The 22,394-nt window shown below is 44.9% G+C and overlaps 1 protein-coding gene across 3 annotated transcripts in view; it reads left to right on the forward strand.

Moving 5' to 3' along the window:
* The window catches only part of NCOA6 (nuclear receptor coactivator 6), a 444,043-nt gene that overhangs the window by 318,742 nt on the left and 102,907 nt on the right, over nucleotides 1–22,394 (forward strand). For all 3 annotated transcript variants that reach the window (XM_086932282.1, XM_086932279.1, XM_086932280.1), the window contains exons 11-12: nucleotides 346–3,951; nucleotides 12,317–12,353. In XM_086932282.1, the coding sequence (XP_086788408.1) occupies nucleotides 346–3,951; nucleotides 12,317–12,353 (3,643 nt within the window). The remainder of the gene's footprint in view (nucleotides 1–345; nucleotides 3,952–12,316; nucleotides 12,354–22,394) is intronic.

Here is a 22,394-nt window from a genome sequence, read left to right on the forward strand (position 1 = left end):
TCTGTACTCTTATTAATCTTCAACTTACGCTTGATGTCATTGGCGTCTCAAAAAAATTAACCCTTTGTCTGGCAGTACTCACCACCAGGTAAAGGTAATTAAAGATATTAGTCAAATAAACTTGTGTAGTTTGGATTAGTAAATGTAATCACCTCCCGGTTAAGAGTAGTGGGTAAAGAGAGGATTAAAAATAAATCTTAACGAACGAAGAAGCAGATGAGGATGAACAAATATGTTCCATTGATGCCCTCTCTGTGTTCAAGTTTCTCATATTATTTGTGTTGAAATAGTTTATTTAGAGTACTTATTCAAATTAGTCTAATATTAAATCATATGTTTTTTCAGGCTATCCTGCACAGCCAGGAGAACAAAGGTCTTTGCAGCAGATCCCTCCTCAGCTTATGCAGCATGTGCAGCAGCAGCAGCAACAACAACAACAACAACAACAACAACAGCAGCAGCAGCAACAAGCTCTTGCTTCCCAGTCACAGCAACAACAGCAGCAGCAGCAGCAAATGATGATGATGCTCATGATGCAGCAGGATCAGAAATCGGTTCGACTGCCAGTATCGCAAAACATTCACCAGCAAAGAGGTCCTATGAATCCAGAGGCACATAGAATGCCAGTACAGCAGGGTAGTAACATGCCAGTAATGGTCAGCTTACAAGGACCAGGTGCAATTCATCCATCTCCTGACAAACGAATGCCTTTGCCAATCAGTGCTGCTTTAGTTGGTAACGGAAGAAAGATGTCTTTTCAAGATGGCTTACAGATTCCTACCAGGTCACCTTCTGGAGAGGGAACTTCTTTTTCTTGTCTTACTGAAGGCGGTGGAGCAGAAATGCCTCCTGTTTCGGGTGCACCACCAAATAGCATGACTCCTCATTTAGTTCTTTCACAAAATCAGGCGATGATAGGAATGTCAAAGCCTGGTCCCAGTCCACACTCAGCTTCTCAGGGTACAAGTCCACAGCAGCATCAATCTAATTCTTTATCTGCTTCTCACAGCCACCATTACTCAAGTGTTCCTAATTCATCACAGACTTCAAGGCCTAAAACGCCAAACCGTGCAAGTCCGAGACCATACTACCCTCAAACTCCAAATAACCGTCCACCTAGCACTGAGCCCTCTGAAATAAGTCTGTCACCAGAGAGACTTAATGCCTCTATTGCAGGTCTGTTTCCTCCGCAAATAAATATCCCTTTACCTCCCAGACCTAGTCTAAACAGAGGGTTCGATCAGCAAGGTTTAAACCCTACTACTTTAAAGGCTATTGGCCAGGCGCCTTCTAACCTTGCCATGCATACTCAGTCTAACTTCGGAATGCCTCAGGCACAACAGGCACAAAAGCTGGATACTGTTTTAGTTGGAACAGGTAAGCAGGCAAACTCTGGAACTAAACGAGCAAGCCCAAGCAATAGTAGAAGGTCTAGTCCAGGTTCTAGTCGAAAAACAACACCAAGTCCAGGAAGGCAGAATTCAAAAGCAGCTAAATTGGCATTGACATCTCAGCAGAACTCTGTAGTCTTGCAAAGTTTGGAGTTACAGAGACGCATTATGCTTGGGCAAGGTACTTTGCAGACTTCTGTATCTGGTGGTTTTCCTAGAAGCAGTATGATAGGTGGCACAGGTCCTTCATTTTCAACATCTGCAATGAGTGGAATACCCGAGGACAATAAGGAAAGCTTCAATGTACCTCAGGACAATAATGGACAAATTGGCAAAGAACAGGCCACTATTGAGCTCAAAAGTGTTTCATGCCAAGAGATGCGAATTATGGTTTCTGAAGATCAACAAAAGAAAGAGGGTCAATCCATGGATCCCAACAACCAGATTAGTGCAGCGGACACTAAGGGTCTGATCTCCTCGACAATGAGGGATGCACCCACATCTCTGAGTCAACTGCTTGATCATTCTGGAGCTCCAAATGTTACTATTAAACCAACAAACTTAAATCTTGAAGCATCTCAAAAGTTAACATCAGGGGAGGACCTAAAAAATATGGATACCCTTCCTCCAATGCCAGAACAGCCACCAAGAGAGGATTTGCCTATTCAGTTAGGTTTGCCTCACACTTCCCAAGCCAGTTCTGATCGTATTGGGCAAGACGTGGGGGGCCTCAGTTCCACCAGTTCTCACAATGTCCCCGCTGTCATTCAGAGGGCAGCCTCTTCTTCCTCATCGGTTTCTAATCCGCTGCAGCCCAATCAGATAACGGTTTTTGTAACTTCAAACCCCATTACCAGTTCTGCAAACACATCAGCACCTTTGGTGTCTCATTTGCAACCTGGCTTGATGTCTACCGTAGTTACAATGCCTAATGTTCCTAACAAGGTAATGGTTTCTGAAGGACAGTCAACTGTTCAGTCAAATGCCCGTCCTCAGTTTATCACACCAGTTTTTATCAACTCTTCTTCAATAATTCAGATGGTTAAAGGTTCACAACAGAGCACCATTCCGGCAGCACCAATTTCTTCAAGTTCCAGTTTAATGTCTCCATCTGTTGCAGTGGTTGGTCCTTTGCATATGCCTCAGAATATCAAGTTTTCACCAGTACCTCCTACCCCAAGCACGGTTTCTAATAGTAGCTCTAGTATACCTACAGGCAGGGCATTAGTTATTAACTCACTAGCAAACCAAGGTCAGCTTCCCCATTCTCCTTCTGCGGTTACTTCTATGTCCCCACATGCCCATGTTTCTCCCCACTCCCAAGCTTCTTTCAATCCACAGGGTTCTCCCCATACCCAGGCTTCTCCCCATACCCAGGCTTCTCCCCATACCCAGGCTTCTCCCCATACCCAGGCTTCTCCCCACCCCCAGGCTTCTCCCCGTCCCCAGGCTTCTCCCCGTCCCCAGGCTTCTCCCCGTCCCCAGGCTTCTCCCCGTCCCCAGGCTTCTCCCCGTCCCCAGGCTTCTCCCCGTCCCCAGGCTTCTCCCCATCCCCAGGCTTCTCCCCATCCCCAGGCTTCTCCCCGTCCCCAGGCTTCACCCCACCCCCAGGCTTCACCCCACCCCCAGGCTTCTCCCCACCCCCTGACTTCTTCGCACTCTCAGGTTTCTCCCCACTCTCAGTTTTCACCGCATCCACAAGTGTCTCCCCATCCCCAAGCCTCCCCCCACCACCAGGTTTCTCCCCATCCCCAAATTTCTCCCCATCCCCAAGTTCCGACTCATCCTCAGGCTTCTATCCATCCCCAAGCTTCTATCCACTCCCAAATTTCTCCCCATCCCCAAATTTCTCCCCACCCACAAATTTCCTCTCATCACAGAGTTTCCCCTCACCATCGAATCTCACCCCACCACAGAGTTTCTCCTCATCCACCTTTTCGCCAGACCAGGGATTGCATCAGTGATGACTTGAATTCTCAAGGTGCTGTACAACTTGACAAATATTCTGTAGCATCTCCACAAACCACAAGTGTGGTATTTTCTCCTATAACGTCTAGCCAGGGCTCTGCTGGCCACAGACGAAGCCCTGTTCCATCTACTAACTGCAAAAGCAAGCTTGACAAAATCGGTCACTTTTTATTGAGCAAAGCATGCAAGACTGTAACAAGTTCGCCTGAACGAGCAGAGGATGTCCGTGCTCTTGAGGCTGATTTGGAAGGTATTGGATTATTAACAGGAGTATCCAACTACCAAGGGACAGAACAGCTGCCTTTGGGAGTGGACACTAAAATGCATTCTTCACTGACCTCCTGTTTTTCAAAGCAAGGCATGTCTGGTTCTAACAGCTTAAGTGTTATCACTGCTTGTTCCTCTGTGTCCACCTCTGTTTCTGCAAGCTTACCAAGCGGCACTCCATCGCAAAATATATCTGCAAGCCCAGAGTTCCAGCATTTTACTGCGAGAATTAAAAGTAACCCTCTACGCTTACTAGATGAACAAACTGGCTTTTCTGTACCAGAGGATAATATTGGATTACATCTAGCACAGCGACAGAATACTGGTAAGTGCTTAATGATAAGTTCTGCTTTCTGTATCTCCAATATAGAGTAGTTTAATTGCATTTGATGCATATTCTGTCACCCCGAAGCTGTCAGGCCTGTGTAACACAAAGTGGGAGCTCAGTTGATAAGGCGCATGGCAAACACTGCAAAGCATTTTGTAACTGTGACATTTACAGCCTTATGTAAAGTTTGCAATGTGGACCAATGCTTGGCTATCCAGTCTAAATCTGAAACAACAGTTGAACTCTAGTCATCATCATCATCAAAGCTTTATTTCGATGTACAAAATATCATAAAAGCACATAGAAATATAAAACCACAGTTCATTAGTATTACATTTTCTTAAAAAGATTATAATAAAAAACCATTCATATTTCAATAAATATTTTAAAATACATAATAAACTTTTAGCAGCTTTGTGAGTATTTAAAAAGATTAAGCTAGGACTAGGAACCTCTGATAGCCTTCAATCTAATCAGCCATGCCCAACTAAGAAATGTGGCCACCCCACACACTAAGGTTGTACTAGTGTCTGCCTTGAGTATTCCGAGTGCAGAGGAGTGGTCCCTGGTTCCAAGCAACAGACACACAGGTTTGAGCCATTTCTGCCTAGGTTTTGCATAGGCTGGGCATACAAAAAAGACATGAGGGATATTTTCAGTCACACCTTCACAGATTGGGCATACAGAAGAGGTTTGGTGCGGCGGCTTCCATTTGCAGGTGTAATCACGGAGAGGGAGTGTTCCAAGCCTGAACTGGATAAAAAGGGATCTATCTCTGGGTTTCTTGATAAAGTCCAGGTATGACTCCAAGCGAGGCTTTCGTTTAAGCTGTCTGAATGCCTCCGTCAGCCTACCTTGGTTTGGGTCCCTTTGCTCTTGATCATCAACCCATGTCCAGTAGGCTCGCTTAGTTTCGGTCTTGGATAAAGAGACCCCAGGCTCCCAGTCAGTTGGCAAGCCTGATTCGCGCAAGAGCTTCTTAATATTATGAATCCAGCTAATTTTATGAGCACCATGAAGATTCATAACTTCTCTCAAGCCATCTAGATACCTTGAGAGCTCCGGTGTCCGCCATAACCGCGCCCAATATAAGAGAGGGCGTAATCTGGCTAATTCCTTAATAGAGCGGCGACCCAAATCACTCAATAGTGGTTTGATGGGAGTCTGGGCTAGCACGCAGCCCTGACGTACCCCTCGAATCACAAGTATTCTATCAGTTTTTTGCTCTTGTGATCCCCATCTAATACGGGCGTAGGTACCGTCATGCATGCATGCCAGAAGATTCAGATTGGTAAAGGAATCCCCATCTCCTCCAAGATCAGCCAGAGGCGGTCTCGGGGAACCAGGTCAAAGGCGGTCTTCAAGTCAATAAATGCCAAATAAAGACCACCTTTGCCAATACTAACCACCTTCCAGTGTAAAAGCACTAACCTGAACACTTGATCTACCGTGCCTGTGCAAGCCCTAAAGCCTGCCTGAACGGGTGAAATGTTGTTATTTTCAGCCCAAGAAAGAATCCTCTTCAGGAGTACCCTGCCAACCAATTTCTGCCCCACATCTATAAGACTAATTGGGTGATAGTTGGCAGGGTCCTCCCTGGGTCCCTTCTTATAAATAGGGATCACTTCTGCCGCCTTCCATGAATTTGGGACAGGTGAACCTTCCAACAAGGCATTCGTCGGGAATGCAAAATAAATGGCCCAACCGTCAGGATTCGCTTTAAGAAGATCGCCAGGTACACCGTCCTGCCCTGGGGCTTTAGCAGGCACAATCTTGGCTATTGCAGCCAGGACCTCTTTTTTATCAACTCTAGGAAGAACCACCTGTCCAGATCCAACATCCAGGGCACCGCTCAAATGCACTGGGGCTCCGGGAAGTTCATTACCTCCATAGAGTTTACTAAAGTGCTCAAACCATTCATTATCTGTGATATGGTTGGGGATTTGGTCAGGATCGCAACCATTCGATCTTCTTACCAAGGCCCAAAATAGATCACCATTCTTAGTATTACTTGCTTCTCTAAGGCTTTCCCAATGGGATTCTTCCCACTCCCTTTTAGCTGTTGTTAAAGCATGTCTATAATGCAGTCTGGCCAACCGAACAGCTACAGGATTACATGATTTGATTGCAAGAATTACATTATTTTTCATCTTTTCTACAGTTGCTATCAAACCATTTTTCCACCGGGTTTACAGATATCAACCTCTTTTTCCCTGGAACTATAAACAGTTTGCCAATCTGGTCCATTGTATCAGTGTAAATGGCTCCTGCCTCTACAGGGCCAGCCACGTCATTACATGCTGCAGAAAGCCTTAGGGACTGCTCAGTAAGGATTCCATCAAGAGCACTTAATTTGGTCTCATCCATTCTAAATTTAGGCCACCTAAGGAATCTATTGCAATTGGATGGTATAGCCTGCTTAGTTATTAGCCTCACACTATTTGATGGGGTATGTTCACTTCTCTGCCACAAATCCACCAGTGTAAGGGACAGGGGGTTATGGTCACTCTCTACTGATGGTATAATGGCCATATCCACCACTGAATTCCATGCTCTCCTATCTACCATTATATAGTCGATTCTACTCTCACACGATACTCTATTGTATGTATTTGCCCCCTGAGCATCGGAGCTGGTTCGACCATTCACAGCTCTAAGACCTGTCTCAATTGCTGGAGCATTCAGCTGAATAACTACTGGAGACCATCTCCTTACAGGCGGGAGGGAAAGGGGTGGAACGCCCCATTGTGCATCATCTTCATGCACTTCCGAGAATGTTGTCTACTGCTAAAGGTTCAAACGAGCAGTTAAAGTCCCCAGCAACCAAAATTACAGAGTCAGGAGAACACATTTTAAGCAGATCAGTTAACGTATCGATAGTAGTGGATTTAGCCCGCCCCTTGGGTACCTCTGGCATATACATTAAAGAGTTCCCAAGTGGGAACACCATTCATACCCCCAATGGAAAGTCTCATAATGTCCAAAGATGAACCGGTATGGTGAGAAATCTTGAGATTAAGGTCCACCCTCGCCCATGCCATAAGCCCTCCTGAGGGGCGACCACGCCCCACCGTAGTAGCAGGTACATAGAAACAAGAAAATCCCTGCTTATATAGGGGTTCGAGGCTCCATGTCTCCTGAAACATACATATGTCATGCCCATCAATAAAGTTATTCCAGTCCGGTAAAGAGAGCTTGTTTCGCAGACCTGCCACATTCGACGAGACAAGTTTGAGAGTATTATTATGGACATTATGGGAGATTGGGACACATGGGGTTTCACATAAGTCCAGGCTAGGTACAATAATAGAGTTTCTCAGAATATCTAGTGCTACATTAGAAGACTCATGCCCCACAGATGTAAATGAGTCGGGAGAGCAGCCACCCGAGGGGGGAAGCGGATTATTCAATTCTCTTACTCCATCATCGAGTCAATCAACAGCCTCCAGGCAATCAAAGCGGTTATGACTGAGAAAAGTGTTCATGTCAGGGGGGGCGTATGCCATCCCCCCTGAGCTAGTCCCCTCCCGTTCCGCTGTACCAATGTCCAACCATCTAACTGTGGGGTAAAATAACCTGGGGGATAAAAGTAAGTCAGAGGGAGAGAATGAATGGTCGTTCCTGTACTAGGGTATCTGCAGTTACAAATGTAATCAACAATTCCGGGGTTGTTAAAGTTTATCAAAATACAGTCGCCCCTGATGTTTTTTGCCAGATGACCCACCCATGGAACCCTCTGGATCATAAGTATTTTACCAAAAAGCTGAGGGGGCACAGGTCTATTCATGTTTAACCAATGTACGACCCTATTCCATAGTTTTGCGGGGTTTTCAACCTAATTTTTGCCCAACTTTGGTACGCCAGCTAGACCAACCACAAGTGGGCAAACCTCCGGGGGTAAGTTTAAGATCTTTTTCCCTATATTAGATTGGGTGGTAGGGACCTCCCCACCTGGCATGTCTTGCGCTGTATTATGTTTTTGCTGGCAAGAACTATTAGTATTGGCAGGTGCTTTATCCTTTACTGGGGGTGTAGCTACAGGTGCCGATGAAACCAAATGGACTGTATTTGAAACTATTGTTTCTTTGTGGATGGCGGGAGCTAAGGCAACAGCCTTTCCCCTATGGGTTTTAACTAATGATTTAGTGGCTGTATAAGGATTATCTCTTATAGGGGGTTCTACAATTCCCTTAATGTCACGTTCAATCCTTTTTAGATGGACCCCGATCTTGCTCAGCATATCCTCTAGTGGCACTAGAAGGAGCTTGAGAGTCTCATAGATGGCATTAGACTCAGCCTCCTGCACCCCCTCCCGTTCCCTTTGACTAGGTAACCCGCCTGTTGCCTGGCTCTCCCTGCTCAGCAGTGAGGACTCAACTGAGCCCGGGGCGGGATTTACAGCAGCATGCTCCAGGTTGACATGATTCTCTTTCGTAACTTTAATGGCTTTCCTTTTCCTCCCACCAATATTACTTACTATTCCTTGTTTATCTTTTGGGATTCCTCCTGGGTCTCTCCCACACTGTTGCCTAGTATTATGCACCTTAACAATATTAGGCACAGAAGGAAACCTTTGGGGGATACCAACAATGAATCTGAGGCCATGGACTGGCTACTAGTTGAGGCCCAAGACAAATTGCAGTTGGGGAACTGTGGGGTGGGGAGTTCTAAAATTGGGGAAACACTTAAACCACTATTAACATTTAGGTGGACAGGAGTCTGCGCATTCGCAATGTGTCCCATTGAAGACCTTCTTGCAATAGCCAGTTCCTGAGAGACACGTCGCTCCATTATAGTAATCCCCTCATCAACAAAACAGTTCATCCTCGTTATGAACTGGTCCATACCTCCTGTGAAATTGGCAGTGTCCGTTCTCCCCTTAACTTCCTTAGGCGGCATAATGAGTACAGAGAGAAACCCAATACACTGCAATAATAGACAAGTGACAAAGTACTCACAAGGGCAGATTGTGCAGCAAAAGGAAGGGGGGTGGCCCGACCCGGCCTTCTCCGGTCTTTAACGGGCTTAAACGGGCCCGCCTTGGGCCGGGCTTCGCCCGGGCGCTCCCGCGCGCGTCTCGCGGGGCGTGAGGCGTTCCACTCTTTTAACGTGCCTCCGGGCGCTCTGCTGGCGTCACAACCGCCGGGGCACCTGGGATATGTAGTTCCCTACCCACACGGCGGCGATGTTGCTGGTGCGGCTGTGTGTCAAGCTGTTCCCCTCACGGCGTAGTAATGGCAACCCCAGGTAATCTGATAAGCCGTTCCCCTCACGGCGCTGTTGTCTCTGCAATAAACGATCCCTCTAGTGGTGTGCAGTGCATTTCATTAAGTTGAGCCTCTTCTGCCATCCTCTTGATGATAGTAAACTGCTAGTCAAAACATAAGCACATGAATTGTTGAAAGATCCCAAACTGGAGAAGAAAATAGTTACTTACCTGTAATTACTTACCTCCAAAATTAGTATCTTTCACACATTCTACTCCTCTCTTCTCCCCTATTCCTCTTAGTAATATGCGCTTAGAAAATCTGACTAGTTGAGTCTCAGAGATAGTGAAACTCTGCGTCTTTCCACCTGACTGACCGAAGTTTGGGTCATAAAACAAGGTGGATATGCTACATATAGTCTGTGGCTAATTCAGTGTGGTTTCAGTGAATGTGTACACACACTCCTACATTAACATAGATTACCGAGGGATACCAGCCTGGTGTCTGAGAATAACTTATGCATGTGAATCTGTGCGATGCTGGAGTTCTGTAGTAACGAGTAAGTAACTTTTTTCTTGTCCTGCTTGTCAGACTGTTTGATACTTACGAAATCACCATATCTCATTGTACCTGAAATGAAAAATATAGTTACGGATATATTGGCTGAAAGTTTTTGCCTCATGCCCCATATATTTTGTACGAACATATTAAAGGGAATACATTTTTTTTGTACTTGCGTTTTATATAGCGCTGGCTAGACCCGGAGGTATCAGGGTACTTTACATGAGGAGAGGTAAATAGGTTACAAGTTAAACATTGTTTCAGAAGTTACATCAATTACAAGTTACAATTGTTGGGTTACTGCATATAGTGGGGTTAGGGGGTAATGTAAAAGGGCGACGGGCAGGGAGTTTAAGCGGAGCATAAATGTTGTTGTAAATGTTTTTGTACTTGTATAGCGCACAGCTACCCGCAGTGGGTTTCCCGGCGCTTGTACGAATGCCGCAAGGGAACCCTTCCTGGCTTTCCCTGTGAAGTGTCCACTCCTGGGCACCCCCATGGTGCAGCCCAGGCATCCCTCGCGTTGTGGGGGCCGTTGTGGAGACTAAGCAAGCTATTGCCCAGAGTTGCAGCGTGGGACCCATGATCAGAATAGGCACTGGGGCGAGAATATCCAGTCAGGGGAATTCATCAGCCCGAGACCCGCCGGGGCAGGAATCGAACCCGGGTCCCTGGCCCAGAGCTCTGCATCGAGGTCTGCCTGCTCTAACCATTGAGCCACACTTCCCCACGAGCATAGGCACAAGAATAAACAAAGCAGGCAGGGGGAGAGAGATTCAGGAGAGACAGGAAAGGAATGGGGGAGGCAAGCAAAGAATGAAGGAGGGAATAGGTGGGGAGGGGCTAGGAGACACAGCAAGGAGACGAGGAAGTAACTGTGTCTGATGTCTACCTGGGTTTGAGACGTTTCCCTGTGGTAAAGGGATCATTCCCAGTCTTCCATTATGTGTGATTCCTTTGTCACAGTGAACTCTTTCAGCTGGGTCGCTGAGACTCCAGGGCATAGATGATGGATCCCTCCCCAACAAGGGGAGAGGATTGCTTTGGTAATAGGCACACTTAGAAGAATTACGGAGGGATGAGGAGGGGGTAGAAACCCCTAGCGTGAACAAAGTGTCCGACTTCCAGCAGGGTAGGATACGTTTACCAGTGGTAAGGGGAACAATCCCAGTCCTCCACTATGTGTGACTCCCTTGTCACTGTGGACTCTCTCAGAAGGGTCTCTGATACTCCAGGGCAAAAAATGCTGGATCCATCCCCAAGAAGGGGAGTAGGAATGCTTTGGACAAAGACATACTTTTGGGGGCCATTTTAAGGAGTCAGGCTGGTAGGGTTACATAGGTTGCGAGTTACACATTGTTACAGAAGGTACCTCAATTACAAGTTACATCCATTGATTCATGGCTTGTAGAAGGGTAAGGGGGTAATGTAAAAGGGTGACAGATGGGAGATTAAGCAGAGCATAGGCACCAGGATAAACAAAGCAGGCAGGGGGAGAGAGATTCAGGTGAGCGAGGAAAGAAATATGGGGAGGTAAGCAAAGAATGAAGGAGGGAAGAGGTGGGGGAGAGGGTAGGAGACACAGTAAGGAGACGAGGAGTAACTGTGTCTGAAGTCTGGCTGGGTGGGAGACGGCTAGACCCGGGGTATCAGAGCGCTTTACAAGAGGGTCGTTGTGTTGCAAGTTACATCAATTACAAGAGCATAGTAGGGTACAGTAAGCAAATACAATGTTGCGTGAGTTTGTAGGAGGGGGGTGGAGCCATAGCAGGAAGACATCATGTCCGGCCCTCTGTAGATACCTGTGTAAGCGTTGATGCAGTAGTTGGTCTCTGCCATGATGAAGCCCTGCTCGTGGAAGGCAGCAGACAGCTCGGACCCATGGACGCCGAGATATGTGAAGTAAAAGAGGCGGGACTTCATCTTTCTCTGGAAGATGAGGCCAAATTATCTTTATAGTCCCTAAAGCACCAGAACACCGGAGCAATACAGAGCAGGCTGCAGTCACGATCGAACACGGGCGCCATCTTGGGGTCAGGCCAAACTCAACCTGTCTACTGCAGTCCGTGCTAGCCCAGCGTTCCGCTTCTATGTTTGGTCACTAGCGGTTGTCTCGTCGTGTGGCAGCCCTTTCCACCCAAGATGTAAGGCACTCTGGTGCTGTGCCTCAGTGTGTTCCCGCTCTAGAGCCAGTTGCAGAGTCCGGTGGGCGCCATGTTAAGGTCAGGCACCCCGAATAGAGCAGCTCCGCTGTGGTGTTTACAGTGGACGTATGGGGATGGCCCCCTGCTCACTAACCTCTGCGACGCGGTATTGGGTCGCTCCTCGTGTTTGGATCACCGGGTGAAGAGGGACCGGGCCATTGGGTGTCTCGGTGGCGTGGAGGGAGGAAGGGCCCCCGATCATTAGTCCGGCCCTGAGTGCTCCCTTTGAGAATGTATGTTTCTTTGCAGTCCAACTTAGCATGTGCATTCCGGTGCAATTCCGGTGCAATTAAGTCACTCTTCCTGTGTGAGTTAAAGTGTCTGACTATGCTTTACCTACATGCAGTAAATTTGGTACAGTATAATAATTTGCTCTTTTGTTTCTTGCAGAAATGGAGCTGAACAGCACATTAAGCACTGGTCAGAGGTAAGTCATAATATTTCAGAGGTATTACTTGGTGAGTTAGACTTCCGTATGCCTTAGTATTGTCCAACTTGTTTCTGTCCTCAACTTTCGTGTTACAAAATCATTATCAGTTTCCTCAGAGCAACAGTTGATTTAAAGCACACTATGCATGTAAGTGCCCAAACACACATCACTGTCAGGTAAAGGCTCTGTACTGGCAACTTGGCATTCAGCCAACATAGTACAAGGTGGCACACCTAAGTGCAGTTTCTAATGGTCATTCTTAGTCTTGTGCCGCATTCCCCCTTTTAAATGTATGCGTAAATGGGGTGCATTTTTAGTACCAAAAACATTTTACTTGACTTAAAGCATCACGTTACTGAGTGATGACCGTGCGTTGCTGAAAACTAATTTTGGCGCAGCCAAAATTATGTTCTTGCTTTCTAACTTAACCTTCTTAGAGGAAAGCTGCATGTAGTGCAAAACCCTAAACCATTCCATCATATCTGACTTGTATGATTTCTTTGCATTACTGCTAAACATTTCTCCCACAGCAGGGCTTTCTTATAGGGAAAAGTTATATTAATGGCTTGATGTTTAGTAATCCTTCGCATCCGCACACCTCATAATTCATAGAAAGGTTTAAGCCTGCTGAAGGACTTATGACACTGTACAGAAGCTCTTTTACAAAGTGGAGTGTGCTAAAGTGGCCTTCCCTTCCTGTTTACAAGTACAAAGGTATGTAACAGGGGTTTGTGAACTCAGTTGTAATCATTAACCATTGTTCTGGCACTGACCCACCAAGTTGGGGTGGAAACTTATTTGCAAAGGGGAAGCTGTCCAGGTGGACAGCTTATTCTTTGGGATTCATTTTAGGCACTCTCGGGTGGAGGCAAGGGGGTGGAGGACCTCTGCCCAATGTCTTCCCAAATGAGATTTTAAAAATAAACAGCATTTTTCTCTTTAAATGACATCGGCTACTTGAAACAATGTTTGCTGTTTGGAAAAACAAATATGCTTTTAAAATGTCTCCTGTTTCCAGCCATCTTCTCCAGGTGTCTTAAGATTGTCCCTCTGCTCTTTGGGTGCACCTACCTCATATCCCCTGTGTCCCCGCTTTCTAGCATAGATTGTAATTTCAGTCTGCTTCCATCTTGCCTGTCGGCATTTGTTTTGCAATTTGTGTAGAAATAAGCCTTGCAAAATTCTTACTTTTTCTCTTCTTTTCTTTATTTTCAATCTGTTAATTCCATGCCATTCAGTCTCTTTGCTAAAGGTCCTCTTGGGCTGTCCAACATTTGGTTAGGGACCTACTGTCTGGTGAACTCCTGCATTTACCTAATTGTGTTTGGGTCCTTGAATTAATTGTCTAAAGCAAAGCAAAGCGGAAGTGGTAGGCAGGTGTAAAGGGTCTTATATTGCAGGAAAAGGTTCCTCTTCAAGTAACTGGAGATAAGTAAATGCTTCTGGATAACAGATGTGGTACCACTGACTGCAGGACATTTTGCTACTAATAAGGATATATCCTTTTTTCATTAACCTTATGCCAGTCATTCAAAGTGTAAACCTTGTGTTCTACCGGGTGTGGTAGTTCCCTTCAGAGCCAAAACCCTAAGTGGGTTGGCAGTTAAGATTCCAGAAATGAACATTTTGTTTCTCAGGGAATCTGCCTTGTAAATGCCAGTGATGGGCATTGGTTACTGTTGGGTTAGTTGGACATTAACCCTATTTCTTAGGAGAGTCACTCCTTATAGTGTTGAGTCTAGTTTAGTTACTTTTTCTGCACTAATCAATTTGCAGGAAACCTAATCTTAAACCTGTCTGTTTTGGCAGTCAAAACAGCACTGTGGTTCAAGATTTTTCTCATCTGATGTGGTTTACTCAAAAGGCTTTTATGAGGGTTTCTTACCCCTCTGGCTGCCATCATGGATAGCATCTCAGGTTCCCAACACAACAAAGAGTAACCTAAAGGACTCAAAACCCATCTCAAGGTGCACAGTTTCACGAGGTGGTCGAAGGATTGAAGTAGTCTTCGGACACATGGACATTATTATCATTATTATTATTGAGCATTTGTAGAGTGCATAGCTACCCTCGGGTATCGCAGTGACTGAACAGAGAAAACGGGTGAAGTTATAGGGCCGATTGTTGGAATAACCAGGTTTTTAGAAGTTTACGAAACGTAAGGAGATGGGGTTCAAAGAAAAGGTGTGGGGGTAATATGTTCCACATTTTCGCCACATTATAGGAAAAGGAGCTTCTTCCGCTTCTTGTCCTCCTTATTTTGGGAAACGACTGCAAGATTGAGATTAGCCGAGCGCAGGTCCTTCTTAGGGCGATAGGGAGTGATGAGGGATTTGTTGATAGCTGGACCTGTTCCCCACATAGTCTTATGTACAATGCAGAGGGCCTTGAATTTTACTCTTTCGGGATTGGCTGCCAGTGTAGGATTTTTAGGGCTGGCTTGGCTGACTGGGTTTTTTAAATCCCGAGTAGCATCCTGGCGGCACAGTTCTGAGCAATTTGGAGCTTCCTTAATGTTGCTTTGGAAGCCCCTAATTAGAGGGAGTTGCCATAGTCCAATCTTGATAGGACCAAGGCCTGAATCAGGATTCTTTTTGCAGCCATTGAAAGGAGAGGGAGGACCTTTCGGAGTAGTCTGAGTGTACCAAAGCAGGCCACTGTCCCGTTCACTGCTTGGTGGTCAAACTTGAGAGAATTGTCTAACCAGACACCCAGACTTTTTATCCTGGTTTTGGGAGGCACTTAGGCCATATCTGATTAAGGTCCATGCTGGAGTGGTTGCCTAGGAGCAGAAGTTCTCTTTTGCCCGCATTAAGTTTGAGACAGGAGTGCTCCATCCAAGTGGCCACTTTCTCCAGACATGTTCGAAGTCGGAGGGAGAGTTATGACCAGTGGTGTGTCATCCGCGTAGGTGACGATTTTAATCCTGTGAGGCAGGATGATATCAGCGAGTGGACGGATATACACATTAAATGGTGTGGGGGCTCAGTGAGAATACCTGCGGGACTCAGCAGTTCAGCGCTAGTCTCCTAGATATTGCGTCCCCTGAAAAGACCTGAAAGGTTCTGTTGTCTAGGTAAGATTGTATCCAGGAGATCGCCTCATCTTGGATCCCTAGCCTCCTGAGTCTCTCCACTAAGATGGCAACGTTAACTGTGTCGAAGGCTGAGCTTAGATCAAGGAGGATGATGGCAACAACTCCTCCCTGATCTCGGATTTGTTTAGAGTCCTCAACACCAGCAAGAAGAGTAGTTTCGGTTCTGTATTTAGGATGGAACCCAGTCTGGTTGGTATGCAGGAGGTCATGGGTTTCCAAGAAGTCGGAGAGAGTAGAGTTCACATGTTTTTCTAAAATGTTTATGATGGCCGGCTGCAGCGAAATTGGGCAATATTTGCCCAAGTCATCTGGGTCTAGGCTAGGTTTTTTCAATAAGGCCTTGACCATGGCATGTTTTCATGGACCAGGGACTGATCCTGTGGAAATGGAGAGATTTACAATTTACAAAATAGTAGGAAGGATCACGTTTCCTGCTTTATGGTGGATGTGTGGGGGGCTGGCTCTATAGGGGAGCCTGATTTTATTTGGGGAAACATTTCTGTCAACTTATCCAGGTTCAAAGTTGCGAATTCCTTATGCATGTGTTCTGGTTTGTGTAAGGGCATGTCCATTGATAGGTCACTGGGGCGGGTGGAGCTAGGGAATGCGGTATAAAGCTTTTTAATTTTCTCCTGAAAGAAATCTGGCAGTGCATTACACCATTCTGGGGAGGCCTCAAGGATTAATTCATTTTTGGAAGCTCTAGGAGATCCTTGGCAGCGCGAAAACGTGAAAAATTTCCCTGGGAGTATTAGCGGTAATGATGCCTTTGTAGTAACTGGCTATGCTACTTTTATTTCCTTTTGATAGCTGGAGTGGGGGTAACCTCTCTGCATATTCCTGGCACTGTTGCCAGAGCTAAAGCTAATCATATTTTCAGCTTCAGAAACCCACTCTAAAAAATGAATACTGACCACAGACATTTTTCGGCAATTAATAATATTAATAATAATAATAATAATAATCCACATTTGTAAAGCACGAACAATCACCGTAAGGGTCTCTAGGCGCTGGGGGCCGTCGGGAAGATTAAGCAAGCTATTGCCCTGAGTCACATGGTGCTGGGCTAATCTGCCGCTGGCCCCGGGGATCGAACTGTGATCTCCGGAGTCAGTCGCCCTGGCTGCACCGCCCCACCTCTTCCTTAATTAAGCCACGTTTGATTAATTCCTTTCTATTTAAGCTGAACAAATCTCCTCCTGTGCTAGTTACTAATCATCCAGGCATCGCAATGTGTTAGTAGGGATTTCAGGTATTTTTCTCGTACCCCCTTGGACTGATTTGCTCCCACCCAGGATTCTGACACAGACCTGAGGTCCTGTATTGTGATATAGAGTGGGGTGAGACCTTTCCTTTTTTGAGCGGGTATGCTTGCACTGCATTGCCAGTAGTATAGTTTCACGTTCTGAACTAATTTTTGCCCCTCGTTACTCTAGTGATTATGTATACTTGTGCTAATTAAAAATAATGAGATGGCATGTAGACCAGCATATATAACTTTGACACCATGTGAAGGACATTGTCAGCCTATTGTTCACCAAACCAAGTGGCTTTGTTTGCAGCATAGGAAGTGCAGGATAAAGCAATAGGGCTCTTGCTTGTTGGTAAAATTACTTCTTAATGTATATCGAAGACGTTTTGCGGTCCATGCTAAACAAGGGCTCTGACATCAGAATTGTGCATCTACTTAACTACAAGGTTTTGGACATGTTTAATTATTTTTCTTAAGTTTCAAATCTCTTCAGATCAGGCAACCACCTTTGTCGACAGTCTTTTGCTGCCCCATTTCTTTTTCATCTATCAGAAAAAAGAGAAGTTATGAAGTCGTTCATAAGCATCAACAATTGCTCTTTGGCATATCACAAAATCTCAGTACAAATGCAAGTCACTTGAGTTTCCATCAATTCTGGAAAAATTCAGATATTATTTTCTAAAAATGTATCTGAAAATGATCATTCTTATGTGTGTATACAAGATGTATCTTTTAGACCACAGTGGTAATGAGTAACAGGCTTATAAGTCTCTTTTTCCTTAATCAAACCATTCCGATAGACATTTTAGTATCTTTCAGGAAATTCTTTTTCTTAGTGTGACCTGGAGTTGGTTTTGTCTCAGCTTATGCACAAGTCCTTTGGATAATGGGCTTATTGTGGCTATGGTGTACTCTTTTTGAATGTTGCCTTCCTTTCGCTATTTCAGGCAGTATTTGTGGCAAGTCTTATACTATTCTTTATCCAAATGTGGTGCTCATGATTCATCCTTTTATTCTCAAGATACTCTAGTGGAGAGAAAATGGTCTTCTTTTATCCAAGAACTCATTCTTCCTCAGAAGTGTATTAATAATAATTGTGAACGAAAGTGGGCTTTAAAATTCTTCCTGACCAAGATCTTCACTCAGATCTTTGTCACTCAATGGAGTAGATACTCTTCCTCTTGAAAACAGATGTTGAAAGGTGGTAGATTACAGTTGTGCCGGTTACAAGTTTCATCATACAACCTTCACTGATGTGTGTATGGTCTCAAAACTAAGTTAGCATTAGTGGTGATTCACCAACAAGTGCCTGCTACAGAAGATTTCTATTTCTGATGTATTGAGCTCAGAAACGAAGTGCACCATTCCTAAGGGAGATCATATTTCTATAACCGCATCGCTGCAGCGGTTATTTTTCCGCTGTGCGGCATTTTTAAAAATACTGCGTTACATGACGAGCTCAGCTCGTCATCAGCACACGACCACCGTGGCTGATGACGAGCTGAGCTCGTCATCAGCAGCGAAGGGGTTAAAAGAAAGCATGGTTGATTTAGGGTATGTTGATAATCTATACCAAATAAGCCTTGAGTTGAATGTGCAAAAGAATTCAATCAGCGTTTAACATTATCCAGCCAAGCAGTGTATAATAGAGATGAAAGTGCCTGAAAATCCGGCTTAAACTTTTTAAATTACAATCTATAATTAAACTTTAAAGTTTAATAGCTTCTTGGTGTATTACAAATTGTAATATCAGGTAAATCAATTTTGTTAGAATGTTTTGCACGTCAAAAAGCTAGACTATTCTTATTGTTTAGTACTATAGTATGATTTTTAAATATATATTTCCCCTTTAACATTTCATTAAAAATAATAAAACAGTAGGTAAAATATACTGTGTTCAGTGTTCATGGGGCATTAGCAAATAGAAGTTACAACACAGTGGCTGATTGCACAACAGTAATCCTACATGTTATCTGTAGACATAACACCTGTGGGTTATGACATAGTTGCAATCAATAAATCCCAGTTAGAGCATTCTACAAGGGAACAATAATTTCAGAGCCAAGTGGGTTGATTGCAGAAAAGGGTGGCTTAGGAGTCCGGGTTTACATTTGAGTTATCAATACGGGGTGCTACCTCGTTCAGTAAAGAAAGCTTGAAGGCACACCAAATATCTATTTGTCCAGAAGAATAGTCCACAGTACTTCAGTCTTATCTATTTCAGTAATATTTATTCGGTTAAAATATAACCATAAAAGATTCATATTAACAATTACAAAAATCACACCAGATACAATCATTTTAAATAAACGTTACACATATATAAAAACAAGTGTTAAGAAAAAAATAATTGAGCACATACTATGAGGTCTGACCTAGATTTGAGTCATTATAACACAGATTACAGTACTTTTTTTAAAGTAAGATAAAATCTCATATATTCAGGCCCTACAAAAGCCTCAACTGGGTCCACTATACTCTATCTGAAAAAAAATAATAAGACCCCTGTTTAGAGCCTGCAAGTCATAAAAATCTGAGCGTCCTCACTGAAAAGGGCTGTAATGGCACACAACAATTTGTTCAGCACGTCGGATCACTATCTCGTGCCCACAATATAATTAAATCCATATCTCCCGAAGGTTAATTACAATACTCAAAACGTTGCATACGCACACACAAGTATAGACATCCTTAAGCATCAGGTGGTGTAGCATAGCGGGCCTCACCTGTTTACATTTTAAATCTTTTTGAAGAGGTATTAAGAATCTTTTTCTAGACCAGAGAAAGTGTGGACCAAACAGTACGAAATGTATGTACAATAGTCTGGGTCGATAATTTATCACACTCACAGGGACCCAGCGATCCCTGGGAAGGTCAGCCCTTAGGAAAACTGATCAGTTGTACAAAGATATTTAGCCTGAACCTTCTTAAGAACTTACGGTGATAGACGTTAGTCATCCAGGTCAGATATAATTCAGACATAAGCAAATGTTGTCTCAAACGTTTATCCTGCTGCTCAAAGATTTGTTCTCGGGTGAGGGCATTTGATAGGACACTTATAAGGCAAACGTTTGTGTTTATACTTTGTAGACCTCCTTTCAGTTGGTCAACTGCATCAAAGCCGCATTTAATCAGTTAAGGGTGTCGAGTTGGTATGGACAGAGCTGTAACAGCTGCCACAGATTGTGCATGAATTATCAATATCAGCCTTCGTAGCCTATCAACTTTCTAAAAGTGCATATTTTAAGTGGGTAAGAGGAAATCTGGCAAAATATTTGCTTAGTTTCGTCTTTAAACCCCACTACTTTTAACTAACTTGCAGTTGGGAAGGCTCCTGTAGTGACAGGAAAGTGAAAGTAAATGCTGTTGTGAATCTATTACAAATGCTGCCCATCTAGTCCTTTTATGTTCCTTTTTAATAGATCAGATATTTCCATTTTTAAAGCTTCCTTCTGCCAGGTAGCTACATGGATAACTCCTTCTCTTTTTGGACTTCATTATATTTGGAAATAATGGGCACAAACACAAAAGCCGTATCTCACTCATCCTTTTCCAGGATGTTCATAAGAATGTTGAGATTCGTTTTTTATAACCAAATACATTCTTAATTACATGGTTGAACTTGGTACATTGCTATTAATTATGGAACTAACAGTGATTTTTTCAACTCTATGTAGAAAATTGGATTTCTAATTCCAGGCAGTACTTCTGGTAACACTGTTCAAACATTCTTCTTGTTTTTGTACACGCATCTTACTGGTGTATCAAGACAACCAAGAAATGGGATGGACGGAGTGTGCAATGGTGTATGCCTGTATTTATGTTTGGTTTCTCATGTGCTGCGCAGAGTTAAGTTTTGTTGCAAGTTAAAAGCAGAGTCCTGCATCTATAAGTAAACACCAGGGTCCGATAGTCCGCATAATTTTACATTTATTTCACAAAACATTTTCATAATTATTCTTCTGTGTTGTTTGTATTTACCTGATTTTTAATGGTGCATGGTGTTTGGCAAATTGATTACCCTGGTTACCCAAAGGGTTAACCGTATATGTCTAATCAAGTGAAGAACTCATTAATGTGCCTCTTTGGTCAATCAAGTGTGTGCAAGCTACTCGGCAGCCTTCACTTCCGGTCTGGTGCATCCCTTTCTGTTACATATTCTGTCTGAAGTTTCTGCTGTACCATCGCTTAGGAAGCACTAGTCAGGCACCAGGGATCGACCAATAGATACGGACCTGTGTCAATCCTGCTACCTCGACCTTCCCTGCGCCGATACAGAGGCCACCCGCCAGCACCGCCTCCATTTTGATCCCCGACTCCGACACGGAGCCGGTGGGGTGTCGCCTTATGGCGACTCTGACACCGACTAGAGCCATGCCTTCCAGGCCGGAACCTGGACTAGGACCCTGGGAGAAATTGGAGGAGTCCATGAACCCTGAAGAATACTAGACCTATGATACCAAAACAGACAGATAAAAGGATTTGACAGACGTCATCAGGCTGGATACCTCTCCAGGAGGAGGGTGGCCTGGGTGCTGGACCTTAGTGTGCCCTCTGTTGCAGTCAACACTAACGTCTTGACAGAAGTGCTTCAGCCGGGAGTGTCCTCTTCAGAACTGCTTGTCCCGTTTAATGAAGCGCTTACTGTTGTCCTGCTTCTGAACGTGTCCAAGCTCACCACAGGGGGTTCTGTGAACAGTACAAATGCCCAATGCCCCACTCCAGGGAGCCCCAAATTCCTCACAGAACTCCCTACCCCGAAGTGCTTGGTGGTCCAAGCCTCCACTTCCCATGTAAATTCTGGTGCATTCTCAACTGCACCACTGAATCGGGAATCTAAGGGGCTGGACAACTTGGAAAAGAACATTTTTTCTTCCACCGGCCTGGCATTGTGGTCCGTGAACACTGCAAGCCTTTTTTGCCGCTATTCCCGTGCTCTGAGGGATACGGTTGTGTAGGTGTGCCAACTGTTCCGAAGGAGGCCTGGGTCGTGCTCTCCCAGGCTGTTGCTGATGGGAGCGATGCCGCTTAAGTTACCATTAGAAGTGGACTGGACACTACTGACTCACTAAGCAGATCGTTTCCATTGACTTTGACCTTACAACGCAACTCCTGGGGATGTCTAAACATCACTTATGGACATTCCCTTTCATGGCTCCCATCTTTTTTGATACTAGGTGGATTCAGCTCTTGAGCGTTTAAGGACAGCAGGGTTACGGCCAAGTCCCTGGGCCTTTCCATGGCCCCTTGTTACCCCCAATCCGCCATTTACTCCTTTTGTGGCCAAGGAAGGGGCTTCCAGGCATATCTATACCTGCTCAGCCACTGCGGTGCATAAGCTTCCCAGTTTCTGCGTGGTCAACGACGCGGAAACCACAGACTCCGTGGGTCGGGCACCCAGAGGTCGGGCCAATCCACTACACTCCTGGCAGCCGCAACCTCAAAACCCTTATAGTCTGCCCTCTTATCACCATGGGCACCCAGTAAGGGAGCAAGATCTGCCTTCACCTACCCCACTGGCAGTCTAGAACATCAGACCATTGTTTTTTTTCGGATCGTTCAAAGGAGTTACTCTCTCCCCTTTGAGACTACCTCTCCCTCTTTGCTACCTTTTCCTGACAGGGGTGACAGAGGACCATCTTTCCCTTGTTTGTAAGGAAGTCACAGCTCTCTTGGCCAGGTGAGCCAT

The sequence above is a fragment of the Lissotriton vulgaris genome, chromosome 7, assembly GCF_964263255.1.
Source record: "Lissotriton vulgaris chromosome 7, aLisVul1.2, whole genome shotgun sequence".
NCBI classification, from domain to species: domain Eukaryota; kingdom Metazoa; phylum Chordata; class Amphibia; order Caudata; family Salamandridae; genus Lissotriton; species Lissotriton vulgaris.